This window comes from Argiope bruennichi, chromosome 5 (genome assembly GCF_947563725.1).
Source record: "Argiope bruennichi chromosome 5, qqArgBrue1.1, whole genome shotgun sequence".
NCBI lineage: Eukaryota > Metazoa > Arthropoda > Arachnida > Araneae > Araneidae > Argiope > Argiope bruennichi.
In genome coordinates, this window is record NC_079155.1 from 99141922 (window position 1) to 99161748 (window position 19827).

At 27.0% G+C, this 19827-nt stretch overlaps 1 protein-coding gene across 1 annotated transcript in view; it reads right to left on the bottom strand.

Moving 5' to 3' along the window:
• The window catches only part of LOC129968954 (uncharacterized), a 356033-nt gene that overhangs the window by 39796 nt on the left and 296410 nt on the right, over positions 1-19827 (bottom strand). Inside the window, exon 3 of the mRNA XM_056083325.1 lies at positions 15846-15913. Coding sequence (XP_055939300.1) covers positions 15846-15913 — 68 coding nt within the window. The remainder of the gene's footprint in view (positions 1-15845; positions 15914-19827) is intronic.

The following is a 19827-nucleotide window of genomic DNA, read 5'->3' on the forward strand; positions in this document are numbered from 1 at the left end:
TTCTAATTCTGTAGATGCCTTTTTTACAGTTCCTATATATGATATAGAAACTGATTTAAATAACCAATGAAAATTCCTTGTTCGGTAGATTCATAGCTTAGAATTTAATTATTAGAGGATTTGATTGAATTAGATGATAATCAGCGATATTATATATTTATTAAAATTAGTTCGGCACATTAAGCAATGTAGACAATACAAAATGCTGATGCATTTTTTACATGCATTCGAAAAAGTATTTATCGAAAAAGTATTCGAAAAGTATTTATCGAAAAGTAGTAAAGTAGTAAGATTATTATCACAATAAGTAAATTGAAACTAGAGTAATTTTATTAAAAAATATAGAGGAACCTTTTGAAAAAGTCAACCTAATATATACAATGCATAAGAAAATATTAAATTTGATTTTAATGGAAACTGAAACATAGCTAAAGGAATCGTAACAGAAATGGAATTCGAGATGAATTACAGTAGAATATTTTTTTCTGTGTAAATTTCTATGATATAAATAAATTAATACTGTATTAAACTTATGGTTGGACAATGAAAATTTTATCATAAACAATAAATTATTTTCGTTTGCCTGCTGTCGAACTCAAAGTTATTCACTTCAAACCCAATATCCATTGATTATTGAATCCTTTCTTTTCATTTTTTTTTTTTTTTTTTGTAAAAGTTAAAGAAAATGCTCTTAGTAAATGTTCCTCATTTTAAGGATTCTTTCATTCATAGCATTTTATGCTTACAAAGCAAGTTTAAGGGGAAAAAACTTATTGAATAAAAAATAAATATTTTGAGAATGCGCAGAAATTCAGAGCAGTCATCGTAATTTTTATTGATCGCTATAAATTTATTATATATACTAAATATTGATGTAATAAAAAGTAATTTATTTTACCAGAATGATTTTGAGATATTTCAAATTCTGGACTTTTAAATGAAAAATATTTAGAGTAATGTTAATTTAGAGAGATATTTAAGAGATTTTGATAAGCTGAATAAAGCGAATAAGAATTTAAAATTATATATAATGGCTTTAATACTTTCGAATTTAATAAATTTCTTACATAAACTCTAATAAATCATGCAACAGATATTCATTCAACAGTCTTCCATTATTTTCTATAAATTCTATTCCAAAACAAATTGTCTTTAATCCAACTATTTCTGTCTGGAATTTATCAAAAAAACAAGCTCACTCTTGGACAAGCTCACACTAAAAAAATCTTGGAACTCAAGATTACTGTTAATGCTTTGCTTTCATATATGTAAAATTTAGCAAACCGAATGAATCAAGTAATTTAATATCCAGATAAATTCATTTATTTTTGCCATCAGCTAAGAATTCACCAACGAATGTATCATACGATGCATAAAAAATACCTAATTGAATAAGAAGGTATAATTGAATTCACTTAGTGGCAAACAACATGAAATCAAAGCTTGAAGTTTGAAGCTTGAGGTTTTGAAATATCGAATCAAGCGATTCATAGATTTGCTTTATTATAGAGAGGCTTTATAGTTAAAGGCTACTTATTAAGAAATGAACTGTGCACAGTTAATTTATTAAAGAGCAAAATTTTTAGAAAATTTCAAAAATATAAGTTGATTTGAAACATGTATTGTAATTTTGTAAGAATGATTAGAAGGAAATATATTATTTGTTCTTATGAATTTGAAATGAGAAAGCATGCATTACATATGAAGTTAATTAAAATCCTTGTTATAAAGTTTGAGAATATAGCTATATTAATTAATATTTTTTCTTTAAAATGAAGCAAGTTTTATAAATATATTCTGTATAATGCAAATAAGATAAAATTGGAAAGAGCGCAAATTCAGCTTTTCTTCTTTTTTTATAATAAAAGTTTTTTTTCATTCAATATCTATTCTATCACAATTCTGCAATATATTTTGGCCAGTTTCATTCATATCTTGAAATTTTAGCTGTTTCGTTACAGAAATTTTATTTTTAATAGGAATTTTATGCATGAATTTATCGTTTTTTAAATATTTTTATTTATCCCTAATTTTTTAATTTTTTCCAAATAATTTAAGAAAAGGATAATCGATTTATTTCACTACTTGAACACTTGAATTTTACAAATCTGTTTCTTAAGGGCTTTGTGGTATTCATAAATAAAAATTTAAATTTTGAAAAGTTGTTTTTTGTTCTTTCTTTCATACATTTTCAAATTATTCTGCAAATTATTCTCCATGGGCTTATTCTTCTTATTAAAGAAAATAACCCGTGGTAACAGTGATCGCCTTTTCTACATGAAATTCATAAGATAATGCTAAAACTAGCAGAATAACTTTCATGAATATGGTCTTTCCAAAACTTCATCGTGTTCTTGCCAATAAAGCATTTGATTTCCCCGATTCAGATAACATTGTGGAACTTGGGATAAGCCGTGAATTCTTTGCATTTTCATTGGCGAACAATACATTTATATAGAACTTAGGAAATATAAAACTTCTGAAATACATAACTTTGATGTGAATCTAGCATTTTATCTATCATTCAAACATGCATTTTGGAAGCCTTTTTACTCACTAAAGGCTAAATTTTGACACAAAACTACAAGTTTAGTCATAAGATATCATACCAAATTTCGTAAAAATTAAGTTATTTTGTTATTGAACAAGCGCGTTTACAGGCATGCAGAATTACAGAAATTCAGCCCCTTGAAAAATTTGTTTAAAAATTTGATAAGGGTATCTATATTTTAGATTCTAAACCTGTGTACAAAAATTTATTTATCTTCCTCTTGGGTTTTGTAGTTACAGAGCTCACTTGCACTTGAACAGCCAGCAAGTTTTCCTTTGTTATGTTAAAGTCACTAAAAAATCTACAAATTCAGTTATAAATACATCAAAGCAGTCATTTACGAAATGACAGTAGATTGTGAAATGCTCTTAGTGGCCTAGCTTGTCCTATCTGGTGACTTCACAGTACTAATCAGGATACTTCACTATATTGAAGTGATTCCATTTCATTACGCATTTTCAGTGCATAATTCTTTGGGTCCATGATTTGGGTAATAGTCCTGTAGTATGCCTGCTACAAATTAGTTGATTAATATTATCTTGATTTTTTTTTTGTACAGCAGCTTGAAGACAATCATCTAAGAAATGCCAGTAGATTCTGACAATTCTTGAAGGCCTAGAAACATCTAAGCCTGTCCTAATACTTAACAGTATTGAGTAAAATACTTCAATATACCGATGGGTTCCATTTCATTGGGTAATCTCGATAGTTCAGTTTACATACTGATCATTCATATAAGTATATTCAGTTTGTTATTTCTGTAGTCTGATAGAAATCACCTAATACATTTCTTCTTGAATTTTCTTCCATGGTGTCTTGAAAATCACCATTTGCGAAATGTCAGTAGATTTTTATATGTTCCTGTTGGCACGAATCGCCATAATTGATACTATCAGTCATAAAATGTCAGATAACCTCGAGAATGTTTCACCATTATACGTTATAGAGGTCATGCGCATGCCAATCCAAATGAGCAAAAATTTTAACATATCCTGTGATTTTTTGAATATTGATATATTTGTTTGGATAACAAATAGCTACATACTGATTTTTGCGTTGCCTTGAATGCTTTATCATTCTTGGGTGGAATTTCCAATGGCGCTCTTTTCAATGTGATAATGACTACCAAGTATTCAATTTCTACAATCTGAGTTTGTACAAAAACAATGAGTATTTTACAAAAGGTCTATATAGCGCTTATTATTAAAAACATTTATCAGCTATTAATATAAGAAGGTTAATAATTTTAAGGAGAAAATCATGTAACTACGATGATTAGGACGATTTATTCCATATCATGATTAAAAAAATAATAAAAGGAAACAAATATTGTAAATTCTATTTTAATGTTGTATTAAAATATACTTTAAACTTCTCCCAACTAATAGTGCAGTTTTTCATGGAATCGGATCATTCCAATAAAAAAGATAAAATAACAAAGGAACTCTATTATTTTTTCTCGCAACATGGATTCCATCATTCTTCTAAGGTACTCAAAAATTGAATTTTGCATAGGGAATCAAATCATACTGTGAGTAGATCATATTATTGGAACATTCAAATCCAGCTTCTCCTAGAGAAAATCGATTTTTTTTTGTACACGCCGTACAATTTTTTTCAGTAAGGGTTATTTATAAAAGAACTGCACATTTTTATTTCAGGAGAAACTTCTCTGAGCACTTCAGAGAATTCAAAATTCTATATTCTGAGAAAATTACGTGTAGGGATACTTGAATCTATTTCTTTGCACAAAGGCTTTCGAAGACGCATGTATACTTTTGGGACTTATAAAAGAACATGAGAATCCGAATTTACTTTATAAAATATAGTAGACAGTCTTTTTATATTTCAAACTGGAGCATTACTGCCATAAGTTTATTTTTTTTAAAAAGTGGTTAATGTATAAAATTGGCATATATATTTTTGGAATAATATATGTACCCATAATGATGTATAATAATATATATTATCCATTATATTTTTTCATTATAAATTTATGTGGTTTCCATTTAAAAATTTTCCATATTTATGACCACAAGGATGTGAGCGAAAGAATATATATAGGTAAAAGCTTGAAGTGCTTTATAGAGGGGATTTATTACCTATATTTTATGTGATATGTTACAGTAAAAGAAATAATTCAATTTAAGTTGAATAGTTTCATTTATTTAAAGCTTTTAAATTAATATAATCATGTCACAATAAAACATCAATACTGATTTCAATGCATAAATGCTGTTTCCTTATTTATTAAGAACAACAGTATTTTTTTTCTCTAAATAATGATAAGTAAATAGTAGTAATGTATATTTATTTCATGCATTATGATGCAGAATTAATTCATTTTTTGTTGAATATTTTCGTTCGCATAGAACGAATTATTTATATCAACTCATTTCAATAAAATATAAAATTATCTTAAGATAAGGAGTTTTGTTTTATTTAGTTTGAAAAATAAATCGATTTATTTTAACCTCTGAAACGATAACTTTGAAATGCGTCATGGTTTTTAAAACAATAAATTTTTAGAATAACATTATTTCAAGTTGAAGATATTTTAAGTATTTTTCGAGTATAAGAATGAAACGCAAAAAATTTATATTTATGAACAAGCGATTAAAGATTGCAAGTTAATATGTAATGGTACATTTCCTATTTAAATAATGCTAATTATTTCTCGATCATAGTAATGGGAATGTAAATTATTCATTTTTGTTTATGAATGAGTTATTAAGAATATAATTAGCTATTATCTTATTAGATCTATTCAGAATCTGGATTTAAAATATGTCTGACATTTATTGGCTCATATTTTATATTTCATTCTCATATTTCTTCTAATTAAGTTCAATACGCATTTCACTATCTTTTTGTTAGAAAATATGTTGTGCATTTGATGTCACAAAGATCTAAGTAAATGAAATGTTTATATATATTTGTAAATTTGTATCACTTTACAAAATGATGAAAATTCAATCTTGAATGACAATTTTAGCCCATATTTTTAAAACTACATACTTTTCGTTTTAATACCTCGATGTTCAAATGTGCTTTTCGACGATTTTACCTCGTTAAGAGGTGAAGTGCGGAAACATCAACACATTTTCGAAGTTCTTCCTCGTTCTTTGATCTTGATTTCTCCTCCATTAGACATTCATTCTTTTTGTTTTTTTCCATGAGTATTCTGTCGTTTTTTATCATTTTATTTTATTATAACTAAAAATTGCGCATTGACTGATTATATAGCTAATTCAAGCTGTAAAAATCTTTCAAAATTTTTATGATACAATTCATTTATATCTTTAAAATAATTTATATAATATCATTATATATGATTGAGATTATTTACAACTGTTAATTTCTAAATTTTTATTTCTCATTCAGTTTTTTGATAAAAAGTGTTTTAACCTAAAAAATTATTATTATTTTATAAAAAAATGAATTTACAAATTTTACGAACATAAATCTTTTATTTATTTATCATAATTTAATGCTTAGATCCCTCACAATAAATAAAAATAGATCTTATGCATTTTATTATGAATTAGTAACTTTTTTCAACAATATTAGAAGTTACCTACAATTTTTACGTCTCTTCGTATAATTCGAATTCATTTTATTTTTGAATGTAAACATCTCCTTCTTTCATCTTTCCTCTCACTGCAATTTGGACTAAATAAACACATCTAAAAGCAGGCGCAGCATCACATTTTACAATCCGAGAATGAATATTACTTAAGCAGAAAGTCAAATCAGTTCAGAGAGTAACTGCGAAAAAAACAATTGTTCTGAAAATATTGTGAAATGAATGCTTCATTACCATTTTATAAATACTTGTCTGCATTTAATTTAATTCTTTGGCACAAGAACAAAATGATATGCATCATAATTATATGAAAAAAGTAATAAGAATTTTTATAATTGAATGGAGACAAAGTAATCAAAAATGCATATTCTAATTAAATTAAAGGCGCTTACGTATTTTTAATATTTTTTTTGTTAGTTACTTGTATTAAGAGATTAATTTTTATTGAAACACTTTCTTGTTCAAGAAAGAGTTTGTAAAAAGAAGGCGCAATACACAATTCTTCTAGTTGCTAAGCAACAAGACATAATCTTTTCAGAAAATATGTTTCTGAAAAACGCGTTGACAGCTCTTCAGGAATTAAGAATAATAGCTAATAATTTATGTAAAAATAGCGTATTAAATATTTTTTTAAATATTAATTATGAGAATTCTGTAACATTTTGATTATAACTATATATTAATTTATGAGTAGTAAGAAGGCGACGGAAATAAAATGAATTTGAATAAGTGAAGCGCCTTTTTAAAAATTATTCTCTTTTTCTTAATCTTTTTTTCTTAATAAAATTGACAATAATTCTGGGTACGATATTCTGGTAAATTTAATCATCTTAGAACATCGAGGTCAAATATATTATCTAAATCTTTTCATATGTATGTGAACATGATGGATTTTAATCAAATTTTCAATCTAAGGTTCAAGGATAATTAGTATTAGGCACAGAAATTACAGATATATTTCAAGCACCAAACCAAGTCCATCAACACACAGACACACTTTCTTAAAATATATGCTCGAATGCTTCATTGTAGTATGACGCTAAGTTTATTCATCATTAAAAAAAAGGAAAAATATATATATTTAACAAACAGCGTTTTATCTAGTCAGAACTTTATATATATATATTTTTAAATATCCTATTTATTTAGCTTACTTACCAATTTTCAAAAAGAAAATAAATTTATTCATAATCGAGACTGCAATAACTAGTTAAAAGTTGTTTTTTCTTAAAAAATGAAATTCATATTTAAAAAGAGTATTTGAATTAAACTGCCGCTATTAAATGAATAAATTTATGAATTTGAAGTTCGATTAAAACTTCTTTCTTTTTAACTAATAGCCGAAAATAACCAACGAGAGTAGTCTTCTAAAACTTCCTCGGATATTTTCTAAGGGAGGTGTTAGGTCCTCACCTTCCCCACCCGCAAACAATCTGTGATGCATAAAATGAAGAGAATGGTAGAATTGTATAACAGTTGAAAATCTTAAACTTTGGCCTGAGTTTAGTATTTTTATCAAAATCAGTGGTTAATTGTATTCGAAAATCAAATCTGTGTGATAAAATCGATTTTTCCAGTCGATTAAAATTCAAAATTTGACACAGAACTGTTATAGTAGAAATTAATCACGTACCAAATTTGATACATTTAAGCCATACCGTTTTTGAGATACCAGGTTTCAGTGACAGTATTCAATCCCTTTTCGCATTTGACTTTAAATTTGACAAGCATCTATAATATGCATATTCAATCTGTCTTCCTACTTCTTTTCTATTTATAGTTATCGTATTAACTTTTACTCGAATAGCCGGACAGACAGTCTTCTTTAGAATAGATTTTGTTCTAAATTTGTGGGAAATCTGCAAATTTTCAGTAAAGACCGTATATTACATTGTATTCTCAATAGCCTTTTGAATTATCTTTTTGACAAACAGACAGGCATTTTCTAAAAATAAGTTTTTCAAACTCAGGGGCTAAACTAATAAAACTAATAAGACTGTATGAATATTATAACGAAAGTCTTTTTTTCTAGTGCAGTAAATAAGTAAAGAAATCATATTTTGAACAATTAGGAACTCAGTATTAATATCTTGATTGCATCTATGTTTCATAGTTCTCTGAATCATAAACATTATATTATATATATATATATATATATATATATATATATATATATATATATATATATATATTTGAAAAAACAGCCTGCCTTTCCATCATTTTCCTCAGCATCGCTTCCATCAATTTATTAAATCAGAACTACAGCAAATGAGCAGGATGAAAGTTTGTATTTGATCACTATTTTGAAAGCCGTGTTTTCCTTATTAATTTGCGAATTTGATAAATAAAACGACAACAAATTAAATGGAAGAAATTTTGTATTTGATCATTACCCCAAATTTGGATCGAAAGTTTTCAAAAAGCAAACTATATATAATGCATCTATCTACGTGCTTTTCAATAAAATGAAAAAAAAAAAAAACTACAATATTTTATGCATAATAAATATGGCATAATATTGTTACATGAAATACACCTTTTGGGACGGATATCCTTAAAAAGTAGAGCTCATCTATGTATCTATACCTGTGAAATATAAGAAATTAAATAACTTAATGTGTAAAAGAATGTTGAAAGAAGAACTATTCCCATTCTTTTTAAAATTTTATTCGTTCATAGAAAAACTGAAAATTGGCGAACGTTAATATTTTAATTCATTTTTCAAAAGCAAAAATTGCATTTCGTTTTAAATTTATATGGAACTTCTCAATTTCATTATTTGAAAGGTATTAAGTTCATAATATTCTCAAAATTTATATTAACTCGATTTTAGCACTGATAAAAATTAAAATATTTATTTATTTAATGTTAATCAAATTATATTGTTCTTGATGTTAACTTACACTTCAAGTAATAATGGTAGGAGGACGGAATGAAATTTAAAACAAAAATCTTTTATTAAAGGATCATTATTTTTTTTAAAAAAGGAAACTAAACATTAAGTTTTCTGCAAGGATAATAGTGTGCTTGCTATAGCTCGAACTTAAATTTATAATATTATCATTAAATGTAAATATGAGACGTGAGACCCTCTTAGATCGCCTCATAATCTTGAGCTGAGTCATTAATTCTTCGGGAACTTCCTGATGATGTTTGAATATAAATGATGTAATTTAGTGCAGAATTTCTTGGCAAATAAGTTTAATCTTATTTAGGGATATACGCTATTTGGACCAAGTCTTTACTGCAAACGCATGCTACTAATAAGTCATAAATATTTCTCATATGAATTATTATATTATTATTTAAACGAATATTTGAAGAAATGTATTCCATTGAACAAATGTCGATATACAGAGAATAAATTTATGTCGATATACAGAGAATAAATTTATGTCGAATACAGAGAATAAATTCATTTATCGCTTTGTAATTTTAATTGGGAAAATTTTATTTAAAATTTTAGTGCATTGATCGCTGCAGAAATAATCTTAATTAATTGAAAAATGACAGTTTTCATTCTTATTTTATAATTAGTATTTTATTATTTTGGTACATTTTGAATATGTTAGGATGTGTAGTCACTACTGCAATATTACATCCCTAATAAAGTAATTTTATTATATATAGGCATATTTTATATTTCTTTTAATTACTCTGCTCTGTCATATCAAATCGCTGCAAATAAAGAAGAGTCGCATCGGTCGCTTTATGTATTGAAATAAACAGACAGTGCGTCCAGCAGCTCTGAACGATAGCTCGACTTTGTCGACCGCCTATGACTCTCACGTCGATACTGAAATAATTAGTCACTGATTACCCCCATGGCGTGTGACCAATGTGTTAATTACATCGAATTGCATAGAATTTTATGATAATTTATAAAAATTATTCAAAAATTCCTCTGAAATGTATTAAGTAAAACTATTTGAAGGGAGATATGACCGCCTTTCACTAATTTTATTGAAATTAATTCTTATACGGTGTCATAAAAATCTTTCAATATTTCTGCCCTTGCCAAATGTAATGCTAGGTCATCTATTGTGGAAATGTGTGCAGCATACATATTTTATTTAAAGTGCAACCTTCTCCTTTTCAGGGATATTTTTTCTGATTGAGAAAACGCCAAACGTCACACTGAAGCGTATCGAAAGAGTAAATAGTCAGACGAAGTATAAATTTGTTGAATTTAGGCCAAGAACTCTGTATAAAATAAGAAAAAAATGTACTGGTGTATTATCATATTTAATAACTTCCAATCAATTAACTTTAAGAATTTAATCTCGCAATATTTTATTAAATTAATATGCGGGTAAAAGATTTTTTTAATTAGCATTGAAGTAAATTTTTGCGTAAATAATTAATGCTAGTTTTAAATTGCTTATATTTATTTATAATGTAATAATGTTCTTTGGAGAAGTATTGTTAATATAAAGAAATAAATTATGCAATTCTATTAAAATGATTAAAAAGTGTTAATCAAATTGCTATATCTGCACTTATCCACATAATTTAAAAGCGGACTCTATAATATTATGTTTTCATTGGAAATACAGTATAACAAAATTGATTTTAAAATGCATGCTTTTAAATTGCTTTTAAGACTCAAGAAAATAACAAAGCAATTCAATTTATTTGACTATTATTTTTCATTGCAAAATGAAGATTATTTTCACACATCCTATTGCAAAATTTATATTTTATAAAATTTCCATTTATTCATAAGATTTCCGCCAATCATTGCTAAAAGTTTGGTTTTAGATGAGGCTGAGATTCAAAATAGTGCATAAAAAAGTCATGTCTTTTTTTATTCACACATTCCCTTTCATATTTATTCAGATAGTATTCATTTCATCAACATGCTATTACATTTATTATTTTAATAAATTTTTTCCATAATCCAAAATATTTTAAAATTTATAACATATTTCATTTTTATTGAACATTATTGCGAAATTCAACAAAATATTAAAGAAAAAAATTCGAGTACAAGAAATGTATTAGCATTTGAAATAAATTTTCTTTTCATTCATTTCCATTCACATTTTTTTAAATATAAAATAATTTCTTATCAAATAAAAAATATTATTAAATGTTTTTTTAGTCAATTAACATATTAGATCCCTTTATCCAACAGTTAATAAAAGATGTTGGAATGATTTTCTAAAAAAAAAATGATACATAACGGATATCTCATGATTTTCATGAATGATGTGTTCTTTAAGCATGATTATAATTAACATCACATTGAAATAAAAGTTATTGCTCAAATACTATAATCAATACAAATCAATAATATTCATTGTAGTGAAAATATAAGAGTTAAGGTTGGTTGGTTGGTTGGTTTGGTTTTTTCTACGCAAAAGCCATTTTTGGCCATGCCGCGCCAAGCAAATGGTAAGAAGACAGGGCAGACAATAAAAGCACACATATTATAATATAAATAGAAAGGTATCCAAATACACATGCAGAAAATAAATGTGCAAGCATGTTAATAGTTCTATATGAAACACTAATTTAATAAAAACGCTATAATAGAACGATGTAAAAAAATCAAGCATTAGCAGGAGTTAAAAAAAACTAGATACAAATATAAAAACCAATAGTTTTTAAAAATTTAAAAATGGTGGAATTTCTCTCCCACCAGGTCTTGTAAAGTTAATGACGAAGTCTTAAAAAAGTGTAGACGGAAAGAATTAAAAGATAGGTATTCAATTAAAATGTGATTTATTGTAAAATCTACACCACACGTGAGACAATATAAGAGTTAAAAAAAAGCTAAAAGTTTAAGAAATGTTCAAGTTCCTATGTACAATTAAAGTAATGTGAATTATCATTATAATGATATTTAGAGTAATGTCCCATTACATATTTTGAGAGTACATCCTTAAGAAAAGTTAATACTATAGCTTGCTTTAGAAATAAGTCATATTTAATATTCCAAGAATTTATTTTTAAGTCAGAAGGATCAGCTATTTAAAAATTAGAATTTTATAAGATATCACAGAAACTGCCTGAAGCAGAGCTAAAAGTGAAGATTATGTTAAAACAATGAAATTTATTCTCGATCCATTTTGAACTATGACATATTAAAATTCTGTTCTCTTATTGGATACCAAGCATTTCATAAAATGCAATGATCGATCACAATGATAAGTATGCTTGAAAAATAAACATTTACAGTCAAATATATTCACTCTAAAAAGATAAATCTAAAAACTAATTTGAAAGCACACTATTGCATAGATACCCTATTATCAATACATTTTAACTTGAAAACGAATTTTCTGAAAGTCCACATCGTAAACGGTACAAAATTCAACATTTGATAAATGCATTATCAGTAGCTATATAGAGTGTGGATATAAAAGAAAAGAAACACGCTTCGAGCACACACAAAAAGAACATATATATATATAAAAGAGGGGAAGTCTCTTATTTTTAAACCACTTCTCTCTTCGTACTTAACTGGTCACGCGAGTTCTCCATTACAAGAGAGAATGTAAATATATACACACCTAAAATCTATTGATGGTTGATACATGTGTGAAGAAAAACCATTTTCGTGGAAGTGACGTCAAGAGTTTAAAACTGCCCATGCAACTTGCTTTAAGGTTTCACCACTTCATAACTTACAAAACTGAATGAAAAACTTTTACAATTTTCTTCAGCTTGACTGCTTTATTATTTTTTTCCCTTTTAACTGGTCGATAAACTAAAATTTGAAAGGAGGAAAAAAAATGCAAATCCATTTCCCTATGATCAATAATTTTTCAAACTTTAGATATTCGTTTTCTTTACAAGAACTAGTTTATGACAGGGAAAAAAGATTTTTAAACACCTTTCTATCACGAAATGTGTTAAATTTAAAGATATAATATCAAATGCACATATCTTATTGTAAAAAAAAAAATATTTCACTTTTATGCAAATTTAAAAAAGGCGTAATTTTTTTTCAGATTGATAAAATTAATTATCTCAAAACTGACATTTCGCTGACATTTAACCTTTTATTAAAGTTAAATAAAGATTATTTTCAGAAAAATATCGTAACTTTTACAAATGGTTCTGTTAGAAGAATGAGTAGGTTATCCACACTATTAAATTACATGTTGCATCACTGTTTTATCAGATTAGATTAGACTTAGATTCGACTTTTCATTGTTCTAGGTAAGTAAGATTGTGATAGATTTCTCTGTGCCATTACTTTGAGAACAACTAAAAGAAGAATTTTAGATAGCTGGGCTCAAATATGCATTGAATGTTACATGAATCAAGGATAAATCCAATATATCTTTTCTCTTATCAAAGTCATCGCTACTGGACAAGACTGGAGTTCTAGCTACTTTTTCAATTCCTGATTTCTTTTAGTGTTTGGCACATTTTATTTTTAGACACATTTTATTAGGTTTATTTAGGTTTATTTTATTAGGCGCATTTATTATTTTTATTAGGTTTGGCACATATTACTTAAAATTATACTGAAACCAATAGCACATCCCATGCATATGCCTAGTATGTCCCAGGTCATGGATTCAACAACCATATCGTTACAAATCTGTAATGTTGCTTCCCAGCACGGTTAGTTTAATCAGAGGAAAGACCGTTTTACAGTCAGCTAGCTCTGATGGATGCTCATCGAGCGCCGCGTCCGTGATCTCAGAGCTTGGTGACCATTTGGCGACTTGACGAAAAATTTGGCTACTTTACCGACAAAATAGATATTACTGGAAACTTCCAGAATTTTTGCAGCTGAGCCAATAAGAACTGAGATACAGCTGATTGGTCCAGAACTTTCTCTGCCCTTCCCATGGGAATATAAAAGGCAGACAGTCTCAAAATGCAGACGTAGTCATGTATCGAATCGTCGAAATGATAGCGAAGCCACAGGGGGATAGTTGAATCAGTCCAGAGAAGAACAAGCATTATGTGAAGCTCAAGCGATTGATGAACTGAGCTGTGTGCCGAGTCATGGTCTTTATTTTGGAAGCAGCATTGAGTCGTGTAAGGAGTAGCCAGTAGAGTAGTAGTTGGCAGTTGGATACAGCTAAAGCGAGGAGACAGTGATGAATTGCAGACGTTTGGAGAGACCGTAAAGTGAAGCTAATTAAATTCCCTCCTTCTGCTGAATTCTGTCCGGGCGCTTTGTTTACTGTGGTAGTTATTACTACCGATTACTACTAGTGGGCAATTATTTGTTGTAGCGTGCTGTTATGTGTTGCCTGTGTTCGTCTCGGCTGTATATTTTGTCGTATCTGTGTAATCGTGACCTTCGTGTTTAATAAACGTTGTTGTTATTTTCTGCTAAAGGACTGTTTGTTTCATTGACCAATAAATCGGAAAGGAACCCCAGAAATATCCATAACAATATATAGCTGTGGTGAGAATTAAATCTAAGGTCTTGGGTCCAACATCCATACATAATTGTGGTGTAAACTCTTGGTGGAAAGAGCCTTGCTTAAGAGCACTTTCTGTTACCTGATTGTGATTCAAGCTTACGATTGTCTTTCAAAATAGCTCTTGTACTTTACAAAGGGACGCTAATGTAATTATACTTAAATAAATTGTGAATAGGAAAGTTTGAATTAGTTTTATCGTCGCAGAATAGATTCCCAGTTTAATTTAATTTAATAAAGTAAGTTGTTTTAAGCTTCCGATTTAATCTAAAAATTTCAGCTTTTAGAGTTGCATTGATTTTTGAGATATATTCTTGATGGAATTAATATTTGTAGAATTCTTTATTTGTTGAATACACGCTGTAAAGAAAGTTGTTAACTGAATATTGAAGAACTTCGACAAGAGAAAAAAAAATATTTAAAATAGATTAATTAATTGAAATTAAATAATTATAATAAATGATTTAAAAATTCATATTTCAGTTCAATTTTTTCATTTAATATATCATTAATAATCAATTCATATCATGATACATATTTCTATGTTTTCATAATATGTTTAATTAAATTGCAATTATATCTTAAATAAATCCAACAATCATCATTGCATTTTAGAAATGCATCAGCAGGAATAAACTTTATTTCATCTAAACCTTTTTCAAATGTGCAAGTGTTCGTCATTACGGCTTTTTATAGTTAGAGCGATTTATATATTTATCAAAAAAAAAAAACTATGTCTAAGCATTTTAATTCTTTTGAATTATTCATTAAGAATTTAAAAAAACAAAAATGTTTTTTTTTGGTAAGAAAAAGTATATCTTGTGTTAATCATTACATTCATTCCACATAAGATTAAATTCCATTTTATTTCGGTTAAATAAAAATAAGAAGAAATAGTTCTGCCGTATTTATGAATTAAAGTAGATGAATTTCATCTCGGAGAATGAACATGAAATATCCAATAATTTATTTACTACTAAACCACTAATAATTTATTGTAAAAATTATTTTATCTCTAAAATTAGTTTTTAACAAATTATTTAAATTCTTTTCACTTGTTGCCTATAATTATCTTTTAAATTATTACTGACAAAAACGCATTCTATCTGATTCTGTATATGAATCTACAACATATATGATAGTATCGAGAACATTAAATCAGTATTTCATCAAATTTAAATTTATAGGTAAAAGTAATGGATTTTTTTCATTAAATATGGCCTATTCTAGAATGTGAAATTATCATTTCAAAAAATAATTTTAAACACTGATGAAGAATTATCATTCATAATAGAAAAGAGTCTGTACTAACTTTCTCTATATTGCAGTACATTTGGATGCTTCTCATATATCACAACACAGCGAAAGCACTTTTCTTTCCTGGAAATCAGAAGAAAAAAACATAATTAGAAAAAAAGTGAAATTAATAATTTATCAATGGCATTATTATAGTTTTGAAACATCCTGGAAAAATACAAATGTGTATAAGAAAGAAACTATGACTTGGTAGATATAATATATATATATTTTAATGAAAAAATATGATAATGTATATTATTAAAAATATAAATTTTTGAAATGAATCAGAAACTTGTTTTTTTTCGCTTGGAAAATAAATCATAATAATAAGGTTTAAGTACGAAAATGTATAGCATAAATTAATAATTAACTAGCTTTTCAAAAGAAGACATAGTACAATTTATCCATATAAATTCTATAATCAGTTAAATCGTGATGACACGGATGTCCACTTTACACTCATCTTAACACAATACTTTTATTTAAAACTATCCGTGCCCTAATACAGGCAAAACTTAAGACAACAGTTTGTTCCCCAGGAGGTACAATTTAAGATTCATATAAATTTAAGAAAAAGAACACAATTTAAAATCCTTATAAACTTTACAGGGAATTAAAACATTTTGTTCTCTAGGAATACCGCTGATAAGTTATAAGTAGAGATTTCAAATTGTACAGTACTACATTTGTGCATCCATTTTTTAATTATTACTTTCTGTGCCTTATAATTCTTCATTTAATTCTGAAATGCACTACCACTTGGATATTTTCTTTATGCTTAACCTTACTCATATCAAACACTTAGTATGGACACAAATAAAACTTTATGCATCCTTTCATTTTAATTTTTGTCTTATTAATTTTTTTCTAACTTTTTCTCCATTATTGTTTAGAAGTAAATCATAACCGTTTCTTACGAAGGTGAACTTTTTTAATGTCTTAATACGCGTACAAAGTAATTTAATTGACAATTTTATCTAAAAAAAGTCTTTATTAAAAAAAAAAAAGGTTTATCATTTAAAGAATTCTTTCAACAGGCATATGACTTGTTGAAAGACTTATTATGCCCTTTATTGGTAGTGTGGACAATATTAAAGTCCTATGCACATCTAATTTGAGTTGTTATTGACTGTAGCTATACCAAAAATAAATTGATATTGGTAATGTTAATTATTAAACTATGAAGAATAATATTAGTATGCAATGCATTTCCAATAAAAAAAAAACAATATGTTAAAGCAACAATCACCTTCATAAAAGCAATTTAGAGAAGTTCACGCCAATAATTAAAAATTACATATTTTTTTTTACTGTTTACTTTCAAATTTAGAATTTATTTTTATAAATACTCTCAAATTTTGAATTAATTATTGGTCTCAGATTTATCAAAATGTTGCACCATTTGCATGGAATCAAATTTTAATAATTATTGATAAATTATTGAAACGGAAAATAATAAAATATTTCTTTTATATTAAGAATAATCAAATGTAAAAATTTTAAATCCTAGAAGAGTAAAATTCGGTTACAAATTTCCTTCATCATAAATATGAAGCTTGAAATTAAATAAAATTGTTTAAAAGAGATATTTAAGAAAAAAATAGATTTTTTTTCAAACTCTATATCTAAAACGATATTAATAATTGATAATTATTTTTTCAAGGGTAATGAAATAAGATAACAGTTAAGATACTTTTAAGTTGTTAAACTTTGCTACAATTATTAAATCGATGTGCCATCTTTCAAACCCCGATTCTTAAATGTTATTAAAATATTGAAGAAAATAGCTACGTCATGCTTTTCTTTATTGGTTACTGATGAGCCAAATCGAAATATATAAAATATTTCATTTATATTTTATCGAAAATATATTTAAATTGATATATAAATATTGAATACACAGGATTTGAAGTGCATTTTATTTTTAGAAAATCTGTATGGCATAAAATTTTGTTACCTATTAAGAAACCATTTATGAAAGCACAACTAGATATTGCAATTTTCCAAATGCTGTTTGGAATGCTAAAAAGGCAGTGTAGCTTAGACGAAATGCATGAAATGTGAATGCTTTGGTTTATAGAAGCGACAGTTATTTTCCAGACACATCATAACGACAAGTCCACACACAAAATTGTCTAGTCACTATGAGTAAAATAAAAAGCTACGATGATATAACATAATATTCGAAAATGTCAAATTCAGACTCATTTTGTCATCGCATTCTTAGACCCAACTTACCAGGGAGTGACATGATCCATAAGAAAATTTAGGTAATGTGATTATTATCGATTCCATATCATAGTTCTATAGCTATTAGATCCTGATTAGGTATTCTGAGATTTCATATCCTCTTTGAATTAGTCCATCCTAGAAAGGTATTGGTATCTTAATGCCATTTCCGATTATAAAGTGTAAATAGAATTTTTTTTAATTAATTGGTGATATTTGAAGTTATTCAAGAATTTTTATCTTGATTCTAGTGGCTGAATTTCCATTTTCAAATAAATGAGCTGTGTTTAAAAGTTAAAGTGAAATTTTACATTTTGAAGTTTAAATGCGAAATGCATATTCCAAAATTACATTCAAATTGAACCGTGCACGTTGCAAAACGTGATAAGAAATATTTTAATGAGAGCAAATGGTAATGAAAAATCTTATAAGAGCATTCATAGAACTATCTTTAAACCCTAATTTCATATTTTCTTACTATTATCTAAAATATTCAAAGGTTATTACCATGTGAGAACATTATGTTGTTTTGTTTCGGAGGTTTTGAAGCTCGAAATTGCGTAGGCAATGAATAAAGTATAAATGGTAATTTTCATCATCATCTTTTAGTCGCATATATTTTTTACTTGCTTTTACCAGTATTGCATTATTATTATGTATGCTTCTTTGAAAGCAGATGGGTTTTTAAAAGGTTGGCATGCTTTACCAGTATAGCTTTATTATTAAGTATGATTCTTTGACAGCAGATGCGTTTTTAAAAGGTTGACGTAGAACTATGACATCATAGCTGTTATTTTCATGAAATGTAATTTTTTCGGAGGAAATTAAATAATTTAATTTTTATAATATGTTAAAAAAAAAAAACTTCACTCGCGTTTAATAACAGTTTTGAAAAAAGGTATTTTCTCTTTCCCACAATGGGTAAATATCACTTCATTCATTCTTAAGTGGGAAACATTGAAGGATTTGACTCCTGTTCTAAGATTAATCCATTATGAAACTGTTTCATGATCTCATAAAGTAGAAAATAGCAGTTTATATTTACAAAAATATTGTTTTCATAAAAAATTCTATATAAATGAATATGTTTAAAAATATATTGGCAAATAATTTATCATTTGGAAATCGCATTGCGACGGAAACGCTAGCTATTCAGCTTCCAAACGTGGCATTCCTTTTTGTGAGAACATGATATTGCTTTCGGGGGGCTTTGAACCTCGAAATCGCGTAGGCAATAAATAAAGCATAAATGGCAATTTTCATTTTCAATATTTTCTTGACTAGCAAAAAAGTTTTGGAGTCTCTTTGGAGCTCCCGTAAATCCGTTTAAACTGGTTAATGAATTAAATTAATTCAGACAAATAATGATTTAAAAAATAACAATGTTCTCATTTGATCACTTGAAATTTGCTATCGTAGATTTCATTTTATTCATTTCCTCTTAAGCTTGTTAGCCAAAACTTCTCTCTTGTGAAGTGTTGATTAAAATTTCATCGAAGTTGTTAATTTTTTCTTGATAAAAAGTCGACAGTACAAAATGCACAAAAATAACTATTTAATAGTATATCATTATGCATTGTAATAAAAATATACCCCATCTGATTTCTTTCTTTTTATATAATACAGCACAAATAGGAATAGTTAGTAATCGCCGAGGCTCAGTTGGTTCGTGGTTTGTGTTCAGCCATTGTGTTTTATCCACAGACTAGAATTATTTTATTTAAAATGTTATCTATTGTTTATCTAAGGTCTGGATGGTCCTAGAT